General features: G+C 33.3%; 1 protein-coding gene across 1 annotated transcript in view; it reads left to right on the top strand.

Moving 5' to 3' along the window:
* LOC109544944 overlaps positions 1-16,082 on the top strand; it is a 92,527-nt gene that overhangs the window by 37,461 nt on the left and 38,984 nt on the right. The window contains exon 4 of the mRNA XM_048667271.1: positions 12,420-12,569. Within this exon, the coding sequence (XP_048523228.1) occupies positions 12,420-12,569 (150 nt within the window). The remainder of the gene's footprint in view (positions 1-12,419; positions 12,570-16,082) is intronic.

The following is a 16,082-nucleotide window of genomic DNA, read 5'->3' as shown; positions in this document are numbered from 1 at the left end:
TGGGATATTATATATACATTACAGCACATTATCGATTAATATTTGGTTTTCCCTGATCAATTGGAATCTTTGAACCTTGTTAAGTTGGCGGGATTGGAAACATTTCAGTAACTCGCTCTGTTTGTGAAAACAATTTAATAAACACAACCCGAATTATAGTAAACAGTAATTTACTAATAAATATTTGAAGAACTAACTATAACGGTGCACTGACAAACTCTAGGGCGCTTCGCGCTTGCTTTATATGCCGTTTGGAAGCACTCGAATATTCTGTGAATTTCGGAACATTCGCTATTCTTTGGAATGGGGAATGTTCCGGCTGACTCAAAAGAAGGTTTCGGCTTACGGGCTCCTTCGAATTTTCTGGGAGTGTTGGCGCTACTGTTTGTTTTTTTCGCTCTAGTCGCAAAAATATGCCGGAATTCTCCTTTACTTTCTTACTGCAGAATTTCCTATTTCATATAAAGATGAGAAACATGTATCACTTTTCTGCTCTAATAAGCATTTATTACAATTTGTCGCTTAGGTGTTGGGAGAAGTTCAACTTGATATTAATAAGAAACACCAATTTGATTTTAATTGAGTCGTCAACTTTCCGACTCCCAGGTTTCTGAAAATAATGTTTTGAATTTACTGTTTTTGTAGAGGATTTCTGCATTTGCACGTGATTAAGAGCTTCTCATTAGCTTTAGATGAATTGCTTATTTTGGCATTGGAATTGAGCAAGTTGACACACATTCTGCTTATTCGTGGCCAGGGGATGGCATCAGCACATTTGGAACGTCTTCTCCATCTTTTACTTCTTTAAGATCTTGGGGTCTGTTATTTGCGAAAACCGCCTCAAACCTAACACTTTGAGGCTACCAATGGCATTTTCGTGTCTTGGGTTAATTCGGATTGGTTTGCGATTGTGCCTCCACTAGTCCCAAAAAATCTATCAAATCAAAATCTATTCAAAAGTAAAGAACTTAAGTAATATTTAATTGAATAATATTTATCATGTCCGATTTATACGGTAGGTACAGTGAAGAAGAAATGTTTCCTCATTTTCCTATGTTCTTGTCTCATATTTTATCTTCTTGTCACATTGTGTTAGGTATAACTTCAGCAACTTTCACATGCTTCAGTGTAACTCTTCATCGTTTCAATTTCGTTATCAGCCACTGTCTGGCCATGTAAGAAATTGTATTTAGCTCAACTTTTTTCGTGTTCCTTGTTGGATAGATGATTGTTCATCTGTTCATCAGTTCACTCAGTAGACATTTTCACTGCCTTATTTATTGCAATAATTAAAAAATGTGTGATATTTGTTTTAAAAATGGAGCTTTGTATGGATTTTCAATCTTAGTAAAAAGTGGTCCTCGTTACCAAAGATTGAATTTCTTTGTTTCTACAAAAATTAGTTCGAGCGAAAACAGTTGCAAGGCTTATCATTTTCGTATAACGCGCTGGTTTTATGGAAAACTCATCTAATTAAAGTTGAAGTTAAAAGATTTAGCATTACTTGGATTATATTAACGCTCTTAGACCATTTTTTCAGATTCTCCTAATTATTTCAATTCAGGTTCTAGATTCTTTTCATGAATTGTAGCTACTGTTGTGGTAAATTTTCCTCAAGGAGTAACTAACTATATTTACTTCCCGGTAACTCATTTTCTTTTTTTTTTTAAATTTCATTTTCAGAATTTGGTGATTCGAATCGATTTTTGCAAAACAACAATAAACTTCGCTTTAAATAATCAAAATTTTGAATCAAAAGAATCCTAGAGAATAGTCGAAAAAGGAATGTGCCCGTCGAATCGAAAAATTGGTTGCCGGCATTTGCTGATCAAAAACGTTGGAAACCTGAGGGGCAATTTTAAACATGTTCTTCATAGCTGGAAGACCCAAATTAAAAATTGAAAAAATATATTTTCGTTGCTGTAGAAGAATTGTAAGCATAAGACGTATTTCATCTAAAATGGGAGTTTTTAACAACGTTAGTCACAACATGATGCGGTAAAATTAAATTTGCTGAAGAAGAATTGTGTTGGACCGCAGCAGTCCGGGCCCATTTCGATACACAAAGCAGTTTCAGTGGGGGACTTTATCAGAAAATTCAAATTAAAAGCTGGCAGAATGCGCCAACAAACGGCAGGTCTCACCTTGCCTCGCAATGGGCGTTCTCGAGCCACCGCCGTCTTATATTCAAGAGAAGATATAATAAAGCCCGAAGCCTCCCAAATTTAATAACTGTAACAACTTTAATTTATCTTGTCTCGTGCTGGAGACTTATATAGAAGGAAAAGCAATTTCTATGACGTACTGCCGACTCAAAGACCTATTCAGCTGGTGCTCTCTTGCACGGGAAATGGAGGTTCGTGATTTAACGGCGGTGATGGCGGTTGACCTGCTTGTCGAGGGCATAATTACTTTAAAGTGACAATAATGTTGCTTAACGAGAAGCGATTTATTACTACCAATATTGTTGTCTAATATTTTCGCTTCGATTAAAGTCTATTTGCTCAACAATATTCTGTTGAGCTTGTTTTTTTTCCTTATCGAAATTAAGTGAAAATTGTACCACAGTAGAATGGTCATTCTTCATAATCTATACAACTTTCTACGTAGTTAATGGGCTTTCAACTTAGATCACTCAACAACAGCAAAATCACTTTGCAACGTTCTCAGATTCATTTGGAACCGATTCTACAAAATCTCAATCGAAAAATTGTCTTCAAAAACATCTGCTTTTTTTGGGAAAACTGATCTTCAATTCCCAGTGAAACTGTAACATTCAAAACAAACATTTGAAAAATAATTTTTAAGTGAAACATATTTTCCTTTAGCGAATTTCGTAGTTTACGTCAGCTTCATATTCATAAACTTTTAATTAGATTTTACGCCAGCTGTACATTTCAGTCAGCTTTTTACTATGAAAATTGTCCCAACAATGTCATTTCCACTAAACTGTCCTTATTTGCATATTTTTAATTTTAAGACGAATAATGCAACGAAAGTGGTGACAGAAATGTTAATTTATCACTTTAATTGGACCTCGAATGGGGACGATTTCAGTTTAAAACGGTAATAATTATAACAACTTTCCTATTTCCTGCTTATTTCCAGCGCTCGTTCGCATGTTAGACATTGTTCATTGGGATGATGGCTCTTTTAATTGCAGGCCAAATGGTCGAAGCTCTATGCAATATAGTTCGTAATGGTGAAATATCGTCATGAACGATTGTAAAAGTTTATGGGCAAACTAGTAAACCTAGAAGCCCAACTAATGACTCTTTCCAAGATCTGTTCGCTGGAATTTATAGAACATTTGCTTAGAATGGTGTTTTAATAATGGTTTGCAAATGCTTAATCTGAGATTAATTTAGTGTTAAGTAAAGCGGATCTACTACCTATATGAGGAACTTGCCCAAGTCAATTTACAATAGATTTTTCAAACGTATTTATTTAAGCTCAATATTTTTAACTGTGGCAAATGATAGATTGGAATAGTGTATTTTTAGTAATCGTTTTCACTATATTTTAGGTTGAAAATTTAGTAAAAGTGGTTGGTCGGAGTCTCTGGTTGAGTACATATTCGACATATTTGTCTTTTTTTTTTAATTAGTTTGTCTTCCCTGTGCCCTTCAGTTTAATTGGTCATTTTGCTGCACTCCTGTTCCTCAAATCCTTAGACCCATTTTTCTATATGTATGCACTTTTTCAATTCCTTCCTCAATCATTAAAAAAAAGCTTTTTGTTCCAGGACTCACGAACTGTGTAATTGTAATTTGCGGCTTCTAAACCCAAATGTTGACGTGTCCAGAAAATTCAACTGATAATCTAATATAATACCCAAAATATAAAGGCTTCATTACTGTTAAAATGTCATTTGGACAAAGTCGGCTAAAATGGTGAACGTGATGGCAATTTTAATGTTAGCAAAGTTAAAGCGTCGGGATTTAGCAAAACCTTCCGTCTGAATAACCTTTCGAAATAGTAGTTGGGACGCACCCCAATTAGAGCAAAAGTAATAATAATGTTCTGGGAGTTTTCGTCGATATATTTATTTTATTTCAACGTGCTCCCCTGAATATCGTAATGAGGGAATTTGATTCAACATGTCTGCGGTAAATGTGACAAAATTTACGCTTATTAATACCCAGACAGTATGGATATCCGGAAAGAGTTAATTATCAGTATTGTGGTTTTAAATTTTCAGAAACAGCATCCATATGCCGAAAACTTTTTGAGCAGTAGAACCGAATAACTGTTAACTGCAAATATATAAAGTATTTTTTGTGAATTATATTGTTGCTTTTTGCAATGCAATGCACTGAATTGTGTAAAAAATCTTCAAAAAATACATCGCGCTTTTATCACGCGGTTAAAACTTTAGCACATTGTTCGGTTTTCATCCGATATTCGATCTTCAGTATTTTTATTTGTAAGTTTTCCAGTTTTTAATTTTTTTATTGCATCAATTAGACTGAAGAAAATTTGTTTGTTTTCTATACAACTTAGGTTAGAAGCTTTTTAAAACTATTTAATACCTTAATTTGGTTTTATTCAATTCTTTTGGTTTATGTTTATTAATATGCACTTTTTCAAAGACCACAAAGGGAATCCAATAATGATAATCAATTTTTTGATTAGGTACTTTCAAATGAATGACGAGACACTCACTTAAATTCACTGATTTTAAAAAGTAACGTCCATCATCATTTGCTTTAAAAGAAATTTTATATTGATTTATTTCATTTTTTTGTTGATGCGACATTTTTTTGTGAAGCGCTGTCTTCCATTTGATTTTTTATTAATAGGTACTCTTCATTCAAATATTGAATAAAGCTCTGAGATTTTTTGTTTAACTATTGTTGGTTTTTCCGGAATTCCATTTTAGTTATTCCTCCCGTTGATCTGGTTGTTTGAATAAATTTTATAATATAACTTTAAAAACAAAGTAGCTGCCAAAAAAAAATTGTATTCTATTAAGGCTTTCTAACTTATTGTCTGAATTATAAATAAAAGTTATACTTGAAATGTAGGTACATTAATTTAAATAATTTAAACATAGCTTTCGGTCTATTGTTTGAATATGTAATAGGTATTTTACGAAAGAAGTCTTCGTAAAATGCGTTTTCGCTTTTTTCAAATAATAATGATAACACAATATTCTACCCTGTTCATGAATATTCACTAAAACATACCAATTTTACCTTCAGTTTTAATACAAATTGAAAAAGTTTGGACCTATTAAAATTGAATTTACCATTCTGGAGCTTGTGATGGTTAAAAATATTAAGCATATTTTGAATACATATACAAAATGAAATTTGTATGCAAATGCAAATTATAGTTAGTAAATACTGAAACCCCATTGAATTTCCTAAACCAACTTTATCTGTGAAAACAACTATTAACTATAAATAAAAAGAGCCTCTTACATATCAGCTTCAGCGTAAAAGTAGTTCTCGGTCTTTCGTCGCCTCTTCCGCGATTTTTCAATAGTTTATAGAGCATTGAGGTCACGTCGTTGCCAGAAAACCTTATAAATTCGAGATTATTGTCGAGGCACAGGAAATAGAGTCCTTTATTTCTCTAAATCTGTTTCAAATTTATTTTAAGAACGTGCCGATTCAATCAGAAGCCTATTATTCTTCGCCACAATTCGGACGAAGCTACAAAAATTGATCTGGTCGAATCCTACGGATTCGTGAAATTGATTTCGGCCACCGCAACATGAAAAGAAATTCAATTACATGTACTGTCTGTTTTCGCTTTTGTTTGCTTATGCTTTCAGTTCGCTTCAGTGCAACACGTTCACTAATGATAGTCAGCTAAAAGGGACTAGGAAAAGTGAACCATTAAAAAAACGTTATGCATTTGAGAGAGATTTGGAGCTTAATCAGAGAGGTCTTCATTTGATTTTCGAAAAATCGATTTTCTAAGTCTACAGGTTAAATACAATATATTTAAACTGAGTGTCGTGGCTATAAATTACTATATTATGAATTCTTCAAATACTATACATATACAAACTCGATTTCAATATAAGTGCGCTGAATATTTGGCAACAACACTGAAACTTGTCCGAAAAACTTTGAGACGGAAAGGCATTTTCACATTATAATATTCCTAGGACAAATCAATGTCTTTTTTGTAAATGGATTTAAGATTTGCCTCGAAAAATGCAGATTAGCGAGAGTAAACCCAGTATTGACGCAAGCCATTTTCGTCAACCCAACAACAAACACCATTGGGGTGGATTCCGTGATTTGAGTGTTTGCATCAAAATGTAGGGTTGTTGGAATAACAAAATTTTCCAACATTCCCTAGTATAAAATGACGACACATTATGTTTTGCATATACAACCAATTTTTGTATCAAAACCTGATATAGGTAAACACCATCAGTTTATAATACAAAAAAGCAATAACTGGAGTGAAAAGTTTAAAAAGAATGTGGTCTCATCAACCATATAAACTTATTCATCCGAATGTTTTTGTCGGGCAGAAACGGAAAACGAAACTTGTTTAAGGAAAAATCTACGCCTGATCCCCGGAACGAATTCGATGTTACAAGATTTTCCGGTGTTATTTAATGTAATGCTAAAGAACGAGGAAAGCCTGGTGCTCCTCAAAATTCTTATTGGGAAAAGGGACTTAATCTATATGAACCTTCCATATTAAAAAGACTCGTAAATATTCAGGGTGTTTCACAAAGGCCAGCCAACAGCCTATTTGTTGTGTTCTTCATTTTAGCTTAATCGTATTTTTGCTATTTACCTACAGGAAAAACCAGTTTTATTTAACCAAAAATCCTGCTTTATTGAACCTATTTGCAAATTCTGTTGATTTTGCCTAGCGGCTTGTTAATTAATAAACCTGGAACAGGTATTTTGCCATTTTGCAGCGTTTTTCGAGTGAAACAACAAAAACTGAATTTTGCGCCGTAAAGGTAAGGACGATAAAGCACAATGGTCCCAGAGAGGCAAAACAAGAGGGTCAACTACCTGAGAAGATAAATGTTGCATAAAAATGATGCTGGGGAGTTATTTAAATTCCGGAAGCCCATTCCGTTTCTTATCCAGGAAACATCTGGTTATTACAAATTGCAAAGTCAGGCCACGCGGTTAATACGAACGAGACGGGAAACTGCAGCCGAACGTGCGAAAAGTGCCCAAGAGGCCACTCCATCATCGCAGGCGATGTCCACTCTAAATTACCCTCACATACATCATGCCAGGTCCTCGTTCGCCCAAATCCTCCGAATACTTATTTCACTTAGATCGATCGACCATGATTTAATACTCTCCACTGTCATTATGCGAGCACCAGCTGCTTCCAGATATTAATTATTGCTCGGAAGTCTATCTATGTCCACTTCATCCAAAGGCGCCATACGGCAAGAACGACAAAACGCTAACAATAAACAAACAGGAACAAAGCAAAGTTGAAACAAAATAAATTGCCGTGCTGAAACATTTTTCTTTCTGCGTATTTCTTTTGTTTTCAGTACAGAAAAATACGGTTTTGACCAATATTTTTTTAATTTTATGCATCGCTTTTCTGTTAATTTTTTCACAGTACTTTAGCTGCAGAATTTATGTTTAGAAAATGTCAAACACATGTACACAAAATTGGTTTGACTTCTTAAGAACTTGGCCATCAAAAGCGTAGTTTGTTTGCAGATTGGGCTTTAGAGCAGCTTGGAATTGAGCCAGAATTGGGAGGAAAATGATCTTGTCGGTGTACCATTTTTGGATTAATAGTTTTGTGAATAAACAAAATTGTAGGTTTTGGTGTGAAAATAATCTACAAGACACTCATCCTTAACATCCTGAAAAGTATCTTATTGATGAGGCATTATTGAACCATATTGTTTTTTTAATGAAGCTGTTGTTCCGAGTACTGTGAATGGTAAGCACTATCAACCGATGTTAGTGGACTCTTCATGGCCCCAATTGAGTGAAATTGATTCGGATAAAGTGATTTTCGTACACGTAATTTTCGAACGCTGTAAGTAATAAAAAATTGCGTCCATCAAATCAGCTCCTGTAGTCGAAGCCGAGGTGAACATTTGAATGTTTCATAAACTTCCACGTCAAAGTAAAAAAAAGTTTCGCATTTTTGTTAAATATTTAGTATTTTATTTCGCAGTAAAGGCATATCGCTCTTGTCCGAAACCCACTTGTTTTTACTATACTATTCCTTTGAGCGCCGAAGGAAAAAATAGCCTTAAGAGTCTATAAAATGTACTACAGATATTCATGTTAAATCAAACAAAAATTAATTATTCCTCATCAGCAGGATAAGTTGGGCTTATTTGGGTTTTCTAATTTATTCCGTAGATAAGTTCTATATGGTTGAGGCGGGTTTATCTTTTGAAAACATTTTTCTTGAGACATGAGAAACTGCTGTATTTTTAAGCGACAAACATTTTGAGGTGAAATACCCACCAAAAAGGTTTGTAAAAAAGTATGCTGGTGTAAAAAAGACTGGTTACTCTGATTCCAGACGAGTTGGACCTTTAAAAACTTGTTTAAGCCATTCTTGTATTAAAAAAAAATAATTCTGTGCCTAAAAACTCTCATAAATTGTGTTATATATTATACAATGGTTATTGAGAAATGGAGGTTTAGTTCTAAGTATTACATTTTCAAACTTTATCAATGATCTTTTGCATTAATCACATCGATCCAATTAACCTTTTTTCAGTTCATATTCTACTTTCTTCTTTCTTGACGTTTTAGATAGAAAGTTGGCAAACTTTTTAAATAATAATGCAATCAAACACCAATATATAAGCGATTTGGACGGAGCGGGTAGCATAAAACTGGAAATTTCGAAAGTTCATTTGCATTTTTACACGCCCCGCAAATTAAAAAGTCCGATCTATGATTTAAGACCTGACAGCTCCAAACCGGAAAACTTCTCCATGATTTCTCGTCTGAGTAATAGCGTCGGTACGTTTGAAGATCTATAATCTAAACTTTTCGAAATTTCCAATCTGCATCGCTGAATGCTAATCGGATTTTTACACTATAGGTAATTTATTCTTGGTGCTAGCATGAAGCGGAATGTAGTAGGTAAGTAGATTTCCGGTTGAACCAGACTCGAACCCTCTAATGTGAATTGATAAATTGCGCTTTGCATTTGATAACTAAGCGAGTTGTGGACGTTTCAGCAAGTTTCAATTGTAGCGAAATTAGCTTTATATGCAATAATCTACCTATTTCCCCGATTAACTTTAATGCACCACGACGGCTAATCAGACTTATCAAAATGATCGCAAAATAAATCAGCCCAGTATGTAAATTTCCTTTATACAAGCACACACGAGTAATACTAAATCCGAATAACACAGTATGTGCTTTTGTAGTTAGAAAATTTAATCTGTTTTGAGACGGCGTAATCCGCATAAAACTAATCAGACACAGTTGGTGCAATTCGGAAGTAGGCCAGTTTTTTATATTTTTTTTGTTTGTTTCGACGAAACAAGCAACAAAGTTTCGAAAATTTACGACATGTTACAATAAAACTTTCGGTACGCGTGTTGAGATAACGTTATGTTGGTTGGAGAAAGAGACTGCTGTTATTTATGGCCCCTTTTCATTTTTATAATGTAAGTGCACGGCACGAGGAGCAAAGTTGTAAGAATTTATTGTTCGGTCTTTAAAGTTCTTGCTGCAAACTTGAGTACCTGGTTTCGCGTTAAACCTTTCTAAAGCTCGGATTTCTGCCCGCTATACTTAAACCAATTAGTATTAAAAGCAATGCTGTTTCGTTGCTAGTTTACGGTTTCAGTTCCAAGAATAAGGAACGTTTTATAAAAATAATTTGGTATTTTATATGCTTGATATAGTAACTGAAGAGGGCCGCTTAAAAATTAAAATTACTTCCAAAGAGTTTTATTTTAATTTACAGAAACATTTGGAAACTCAATCTCTCGTTGCTGAGATCAAAACTAGTGCATTTAATAAATAAAATAAATAAATAAAACTCTTAAAGTATACAAGGTGACAACATTAGTGTATTTTCGTTAAAATTACAAGTTACTGTGGCTTTCTTGCAAATAGCAGACAAAATTTAAAAAAAAGAGCACTTGCATCATCGTGATTTCTAACAAACCACCGGACAATTATTGGCACAACCTGTTTTTTAGCTGCTAAATTAGTTCTTCCCTGACGCACAGAATAAGTAAATGTGATAAAGAACTCACGTAGGATATGCATGTTTGAAAATTTGTAAATAATTATTTTTTAAAATGAATTAGTCTTTCCTGATTAGTCCCCACATGGGTGAAAATGTTATCATATCCATGCTTAGTGGTCCAAGTACGAGTGTATTTTTAACATCTGGATTAAGTTACTTAAACCTATCTCAACTTGTTCTCTACATGCTGTGGAAAGGAGTTATGAATTTCCTCTTTTTTTCAAACATTTCTCCCAATTTGTTATATTGAAACAATGATTGTTTGACAATTTCGATAGTTTAATGAAGCTGTATTTTTGATATTGCATTAATTCATTGTCCAATCTAAATTCGAACGTGTTATTCTTTCTGGATTCTTTTGTGTTCTGGGTTTTCTTGGATTCGTTTGTGTTCTAAATTGTTTTTTTATTCTGTCATTTTCTCTCTCGCTCTCTCGCGCATTTCGCTCTTTTCTCTGATTCTTCTTTTCTCTTTTATGTTGTTATTTCACCTTTTCATAAGTCAATATTGCCAGTCATTTCAGGGAAACATCGAAATTTTTGTAATGGGTATATATTTAATCGACCTCAAAGTTTTAAAATAATTTCAACACACAACTACGATTACGAACAACTTAATTTCATAATCAAAATTAGTTTGTTAGTTTGGTATATTTAGTTTTAATTAAATCGTGAAAGTTGAGGTTGTTTTTTAGAATGAAGTTCAAGAAACTAATGTTTAACAATGTTCTTATGGAAAGAAGGAGAAGAAAACCGATAATTCTAATACCAAAGAATTCGTAGAAAATGTAAATTCTGAGCATGATCAACTGATGAATGAGAATGTGAAAATGGTGCTTGAAATAATGAATTGAAACATGATAACTAATGAATTTAGAAAAATGAATTAAGAAAAACAAATTTAGTTGATCAAAATGCAAAACCTGCAAACTAAACTGAAAAATGTTTTCATTTTTCACCAAAAAACTACTTTCAAGCGTCAAGAACGCGATAAATAGGATTGGCATACATTTAATAGTTCTCTTGAGCCATGATTAGATTCTAATCAAAGCGTTCCAATGTTGATGGATTAACATAACATCATTTGAGTTTTACTTCTTAGTCTATGTGTATTTGCGACAAATTTTTCATGGGTGTGTATTTATACTTCTTGTAGTGTAAAAGTATAAATATAATTCTTTGCAATTAAAATTTCATGGCCGTAATGGTTGGCAACATTCATTAACTAACATAAAGATAAGGTAGTTGAAGAAGAAGACAATTTAGTATTTCGTTTTGATGCTCTGTATTTTAGAAAACTCTTTTCAAGTCCAATACCCAATATGTAATTCATTCACATTTTTCAAACTGTGAATATTGTTCCATTCTAGTTCTGTCATTGCTTACAATTTATGTAGCCATCGTGACGTACAGGGGACAATAATTCATAAAATGTTATGAATTTTTATATTCTGTCATTGTTTCTGGATGCTGTCGGCATAGTATGCATTCTGACGTTGGCATTAAGGTAAAACTTATGATCTGCTTGGGACCATTACTTTACCTCTACATGCAAAAGCTCCATCCGATGAAGGATTACAGGTGCGCTTTTAGACAACTGCCCAAGAAATGTTTTTCAACAAAGGGAGGAATAATAGATGTAAATACTATGAAGAAGATGTATGGATCATGGGAGAAAAACCCAGATTAATTTGCATTTGTGGTTCGACTTTTTGGAAGTGGTAATTAAAGCCAAGTGCGGCTGGTAAAAAGAATTAAACCAAAACTTTTCGGTCACTGTGGTTATTTGGTTTGAGGCGGAATTATAAATATGCAAAAAGCGGCTCTTTATGTCTGCATTAGGCGAAATTAAACATTGCGTCCTAATTAAGCCTGCAGTCAGTGTTTTGCTGTCGCCGTAATAAAAATGTCCGGCAACGAAACGCTTAAACCTGGTGCTTAGACAAATGTTGCCTCCTATTTAGTGTCACATTAATAAAAGCTGTCTTGTTACAAGGTAAACAGTTTGCAACGCTTTATGTTAATTACCTACCACTGGAAAAATATAGAAACATGTAGAAACATGCTTCTTGGCAAAATGTCACCAAAAAATTCAGTTTTCTTTGCATTTTTGCTTCAACTTACTCGTAAATGCATTCTTAAAAATTAGACTTATGAGGATTTCTGACAGTATATTGTTGGGTAAAAAGTCGAAAATAACTAATAATTTCTCGTTCTTTCCAGGCAATGATACCGTGACTGCATCTTTTGATTTTTTCGATTCATCCAGTGCCCACGATTTAACGCTATCACCCCAAACACTTTCTAACACTACAGAGGCCTTAATCAATGACAATTCGGACAGTTTAGGACTCCCAGCAGATAACGACACTGGTAAGTAAATGTTATACTAAATTAATAATAATTTACAACAAATTACATACTGTTATTTTAGAACTTTTCTTAAGGCTTTTCAGCTTTTAAATGATGCAAGAATGGTTTGCAAGTGGACATATATCTTGGTAGTGATATGTTTCAATGGGGTCGGGARTACATAAAGACAACTAACTTGTATATTTTTTTTTTTTTTATTATTATAGCAATCTAGTACAGTATACTAAATAAGCCATTTGTCTTTAACTTAATCTACTACTTTAAAAAACACAAAGCACACACATCCTCCGATAGTCACTCTGTCCGTAATATTATAGTACATCGGTTTGACATGTACTCTCTCACAAATTCTTGCTTTCTAAACCAGTTCGAATGGTTTGTATTCTTGTAACTTGTATATGGGTCAATTTTTTTGAAGTACTCTTAATTTATACCGCTCAAACGAATCGTTTTTCGCAAAATAATTTGGTTTAGGGACGATTTGAATAAAACCTGTCCTCGGGTCCCTCTTTAAGGAGGCAAAGCTCCGTTTTTGATTGATGTTTATTTGCAATATTAATATTATTTTCGAAAGCCGCGTTTTATTTTATCCATCTAATTTTGGGACATTCTGGATATCCTTGAGTACCTTGACATTATATTTAATAAGTATTAATTATAAGATATTAAATAAATAACAAATAAATTATAATTTTTATTGCTTTGGTATCTCGTCACTGTAACCAATCACTTAACGTAACAGTTAAATATTTATGTAGCAGATGAAAGCAGTTTTATAAAAAACACATTAAATCGTGATATTTTAAGTGAATTTACACTAACCATGAACATTAAAAGAGTAGTTAATTTGCATATAATTAAAGTGTATATTATCATTCAATTCTTAATTCATTTGATTAACAAACACGCAGCAGTCAAAGGTTTAAAAATTTTTGAAATACCTTGATTCCAAAGCACATTTAAGTATGATTGTTCAAGTTAGCAATAAAAATTTTGATCTTGTGATAAATCAAGACTTCACGCTTAAATTCGAATGAGAGTAAATGTTAGTTAAAACCGTGCAATTGAACAGAATCAATATTTAGAAAATAAAACAGAGATCCATTGAAAAATTGAAAAAAATAATAAAACTTTGGAGATAGTTGAAAAATTAAACCTACCCGGAAGAGTAAAAATAAGTTAAGGTTTCGAATTAAGATAGCAAATAAATAGACCGTCGTTTCCTTTGGAGCGCTGATTTTATAAAGCCAATGCTTAGTGGTCACTATCCACATTAAAATCTTTCGAAAGCAGATTTATCAAAACTTATAGAAATTTCAACATTTACTATTGAGATTTGAATGCATCAAAGTCCTGAGAGTCTGCCGACTAATGATTACAAATTTGCAAATTTATTTACTTCAAAGGGCTCATTATCTTGCGTTTGAGCTGAAAATCATTTATAAACAGTCGTTACTAATTAACTGATTAACTATTCAAACTCATTCAGAGACTGTTCAAAATATGGTACTTTTCGTATGGTTTTGTTTTCTTAATTAAATATCTTGCAACAAACTTAGCTGCGTGATTTATTATTATGTAAATTGGGAAGTCAGTTTTATTTTGGTGCTCACTTCCACTCTTTGGCGTCAATCGTTTGGGACAATTTTGAGAATTGGATGCTACAGTTTATTTCCTCAAATCAGAAAATTAAACAATTTTGCCTCGGTATGAATTATTCAATATGTCTCACTTTAAATAGAGTTATTTTTTATAGTTTATTACCTAGTATATTATCACATAATGTTGAGGAAATTCCGAGCATTATTTTTCTGCTTTTCATATCTCTGCATTTTTTTGTAGATGTGAAAAGCTTGTTACCCATCCTTTTGATGTCCTATGATCCGTTTTTACTGACGGCTGTTAAGTCGCAACAGTTCAATTTTAGTGAAACTTTCGACAAATAAATTGAATTTTTCAAATAAAACATTCGACTGCGTTTCTTTTTCGACGCATTTTCAGTCTATTTCACAAATTATCGAGTTATTATTGGTTACGAACATACGAACGAAACAAAGATGAAGAGTTTATTTTCGCAGGATTTTAATAATAATTTGTTCGTAACCGATATCTCAAATTGGAATAGCAATTATATAACTTTTTAATAGTTTTTCAACAGGCGCTTGAGCCGAGCCAAGCTACTATATGGATCAGGCGCAGTGATATTAACACAAATGTAGATAACGATTTTGGAAGTGCACACAAAAGTTATTACGTTAAACCAAGATTATTATTATAGATTCAAAATTACCAAAAACGAGCAAGCTGGAATCAAGGAACAAAAAATATCGAAAATAAACATTTAATAAAATTAACCATAAATAGATAGAAGATAAAATATTCATCTAAACTGCTGTTCATCGACTGCGGTTTCTTGTAATAAATCGTGGGTACTAAACCAGAAATTAACGATAATTCCAATCAAAATAGTAAACAACAGAAGAAAAAACAAAAGAAAACAAAAGTATCCGATCAGAATATGTGGAAAATCAGAAACAAACAACTCTGGGAAAGAGAACGGCCTGGTTCATCCCTTTGAATATTTATATCGAACGCTATATTGAAATGATTCTAAGGACTTCTCAGCTATTTTATACGAGCGCAAGAAAGAAATGGGAGGCCAAAATCATCAGTACATAAAATGAATATACCATGGGTACTCCAGTCTCTACAGAAATAGTTCCAAAATAATAATAAGAGTTATAAATAATGCATTATTTGCATGTTGTTTTCGTGTTTCAAATTTGTAAATTTTCGAGGAGACTAAATTGATTCTGGAGAACTGCTGAAGCTATAAACATATCAGAATGTAGCCGATAAAGCGATCTCAAAAATCGAGTTATGAGATGAGTGATGAGCCTTCCTTCCATATATCGGCAATTCCCAATAGGGGCAAGTTGTTTGCGTTAACTCCGGTCCTCCATTATGGAGGAGTTGCCATGAGAACGACGTCTGTCAATACCAATGGAGACCGTTAAACGCGCTCTTAATTTTTGATGCATTATGCATTTTCCATGCAGACGTATCGGGATGCCGGCGTTGCAGTATCGAAGTGAACGGGGTTTTGCTGTTTATTTTCTGTCAGTACTAAACACGGCATATTCAATCATTTGTGAAATTGAGAGGATGCCATCCAGTCTATACAAATGGTGGCTAACATTTATCAGTTCGAGAATGTTTTAAGAAACGATACTGACGCTTGGCAAGCCAAACGTTGTAGAAATTTGCCTTGTTAATCATACACATTTGCAAGAATGCTCTAAAGCCGGAAACGAATTATCTTTGGCTACTTGCATCTACATACATGGTGATTTGAAATGGACGTTCCATTCCTCTGGAGGTGTTGTCATATGCCAGACAAGCCAGACTTAATGAGTGAAGAAACAATGATAAATGTAGATAAGTTCTATATTGTTGAGGCGGATTCATTTTTTACAATCTTCTTTTTGGGTATTTCGCCTCAAAAATTTTTGT

This window comes from Dendroctonus ponderosae, unplaced genomic scaffold (genome assembly GCF_020466585.1).
Source record: "Dendroctonus ponderosae isolate FM_Combo_2020 unplaced genomic scaffold, Dpon_F_20191213v2 Dpon_F_20191213_6, whole genome shotgun sequence".
NCBI classification, from domain to species: Eukaryota; Metazoa; Arthropoda; class Insecta; order Coleoptera; family Curculionidae; genus Dendroctonus; species Dendroctonus ponderosae.
This window is presented reverse-complemented; position numbering and strand designations above follow the sequence as displayed.